Genomic DNA, 2,741 nt, shown 5'->3' on the forward strand with positions numbered 1-2,741 from the left:
CTGCAGCCGCACAACTCCGCCTTCCTCTCCCTCTTCATGGGCACCCCGCTGCCCGGGGCGCCCTGGCTGTACTCGCAGCTGTACCAGCCGCCGCACTTCCAGGTGAGTTGGCCGTGAGGAGTTGTCATGTTCTGGCCATCAGCACCTCATAGGCAAACTGATTGTGAGTATTAAACGTTGTTATTGCTTTCGGCAGGGCGCGGATCTGCACTCCATGGCACTGCAGCTGCAGCAGCGCCACGCGGCGGCCGTCGGCTCGCTGGGTTCCCTCACTGACTCCAAGATGTCGTCTGGAGGCTCGGACGAGGACGGCGAGGTGAACGTCCACGACGACGACAAGGACGACGAGGACGACGACCGACGGCGGGGGCGGCACGTCGACGACGACGACGATGACGACGACGACGTGGACGTGGCCGCACCGTGCAGCCCGCAGCATCCCGGGTCCGAGAGTTCACTGCGCCACCGGCAGTCGCCGTCGCCGTCAAGGTCCTCCCCCGGGGCCTCCAGGTCACCGCCGTCCACCCCCACCGGCCCCGCGCACAGGCACCGCCTCAAAGCGGCGTCCCCCGTGACCTCCCTGCGGGCCAGAGCCAGCCCCAACAAGGTGGTGTGGAGGCCTTACTGAGATCCTGTCTTCGGGACGGGACGAATGTGGCTCTCAAAAAGTGGGAACGCGCCGTCGCATTTCCCGAGACTTGAACAGACAACTCTCTGGTAAATTCTGACGCGATGGCGTCTTATCGCAGCTAATTGTGTTAAACACTCACTGTGACACCTCTGAATTGCGTTGCCATGAATTTTCCAATAGCTGTGTGTAGCTGAATGTCCTTGTCCCGGCGTTTTCCTCCTCAATGTGTAACCTAGTGATATGTTGTAAGTTACGTTGTGAAAGATTGTACATACACATGTGTCACACATATTATTAAAATGTAATAAGGCTTCACATGTATCATATATCGAAGCATATTGTAAGTAAAAATCTCACAATTGTTGGAAGTTCCAGGCAGCATCAATTCAGATAGCTTTAAATCTAAGAAAATAATTGTGATCTTAATTTAAGTTTTGGTTTTTAAATAATATTATTGATAGTTAACTGTCATCATAATTATTGGAGACAGGGTAGGGCTGTCAACCTGCTACTGTTGTTGACATTGGTCTGTTATCTTTTAATACATTTAATTGAATTGGATGCAATTTTTACTTTACTTAACGTGCAACCTTATCCCTCTTTACTTATGGCTGAGAATAACATTCTAAAGAAGGATCCTCACGTTTGCACGGTTACTGTGCCGACAAAAAAGAGACGGTAGACCAAGCCTGCCACTGCACAGAAACGTTTCGCAAGACGACAAGAAGATCTTTACCACCGTCAATCGGTTTATCAAAAATCGTCAAAAATGGGACGTTAATCGTCAATCTGTATCAAAACAGGAGCGGAAACTGGCAATATTTAACAGAACGGGCAACTTTTTACGTTCGGGTAACCGTTTAAACAGATATGCCGTTGGGTATCGGGCCTCGGTGGGTGGCTAGAGAGCCATTATTAGCCACTTCACGATTTTTCTTTGTGGGAGGGGGAGGGGAAGACGCAATCCCACCCGTGGCGAAGAAAGGCACCGTCCTGCCCGGCCCGGGCCGCGCGGAGTCCCCGCCGACTGCCGTTGCTGTTCGGCCAGGACGGCGGCGCGCCTCTTCTCGGCCTTTGGCGGCGTGTCGGTGTCACACCAAACGCTGCTTAAGGCGAGGCGGCTATTCGCCTTAACGGCCTTAACGACGTGCTTAAGGAGATAAAGATGCCACCGAGCGTGAATTAAGTGACGCCCGGCTGGACGGGACCCTGACCGTGAGGCGGCCGGGCGGCCGGGCGGCGGCGGCATCCTGGGAAGTCCTTACCTGGTTTCTGCGGTTCACGACTTATTGGATCGGGGCGGGGCTGTGTCGTATCCATCTACAAAGAAAGTTAAAGAACGACCCCGAGCCAAAATAATTGTTCACTTTAAGGTTGCTTTTAGTTTGCTATCGGTGCGCGGAGGGTCGCGCAAGGGACGCCAATGGGTCGTCAGGGTTCGTCACTGCCCGCGTGGAGGACTGACCTCGGTTTGTCATCGGGTCGCTCTGTTCGCTCTTGAGCGACGTGAGTACACATTTGGGTCGTCATATTCGCTCTGAGAGCGACTCGAGTACGCTTTTGGGTGTCATGTACGCTCTGATAGCGACTTGAGTACACATTTTGTTCGTCCAGTTGGCCCGGGTTGCCCGTGGCCATCGGGTTTTTTCCTTCCTAGGAAACCCCGGCCGGCGCTTGCGCTAATCCCTTGACCAGCGCGCTTGCAAGCAGGGAAGGGGCGGCCCCGGGGTACCTGATGTCACGTCTGCACTGCACACTCTGCGGCTAGAGCCCACGATCTCGTCAGTCTCAGAGTGGAAGTCGCAGAGGAAGGATGTGTCCAAGCCTCCCGTGCATGCCGTCGGCAAACTACTGCTGCAAAGAAGTCCAACTATTTGATATGCCACTTGAACTTAACAGTGTTTTAAGCGTTGCACTTAACTAAATTCATTGGCCTCATCTGGAACATTACTCGCTAGTGTGCATAACCGACAAATAGACTTGTAGGTGATATTTATCAGCGAGCAAATGTTCCACACGCTAAAAGCTTATAAACATTTTTGTTCATAGCTTACTGAGTTCTGTGTACGTGCTCCGCTTACGCATTTTTTTAATACGCCAGTATGAACAA

General features: G+C 52.8%; 1 protein-coding gene across 1 annotated transcript; it reads left to right on the forward strand.

The window, feature by feature from the left end:
- LOC113207514 (uncharacterized) lies at window positions 1-1,192 on the forward strand (the record flags this gene model as incomplete). The annotated part of the gene is given in 2 exon segments (XM_026424119.2): window positions 1-102; window positions 197-1,192. Coding segments are annotated over 2 exon segments (498 nt in total). The 3' UTR covers window positions 629-1,192.
- Window positions 1,193-2,741: the final 1,549 nt, after the last annotated feature.

This window comes from Frankliniella occidentalis, unplaced genomic scaffold (genome assembly GCF_000697945.3).
Source record: "Frankliniella occidentalis isolate FOCC.00 unplaced genomic scaffold, Focc_3.1 Scaffold28, whole genome shotgun sequence".
NCBI lineage: Eukaryota > Metazoa > Arthropoda > Insecta > Thysanoptera > Thripidae > Frankliniella > Frankliniella occidentalis.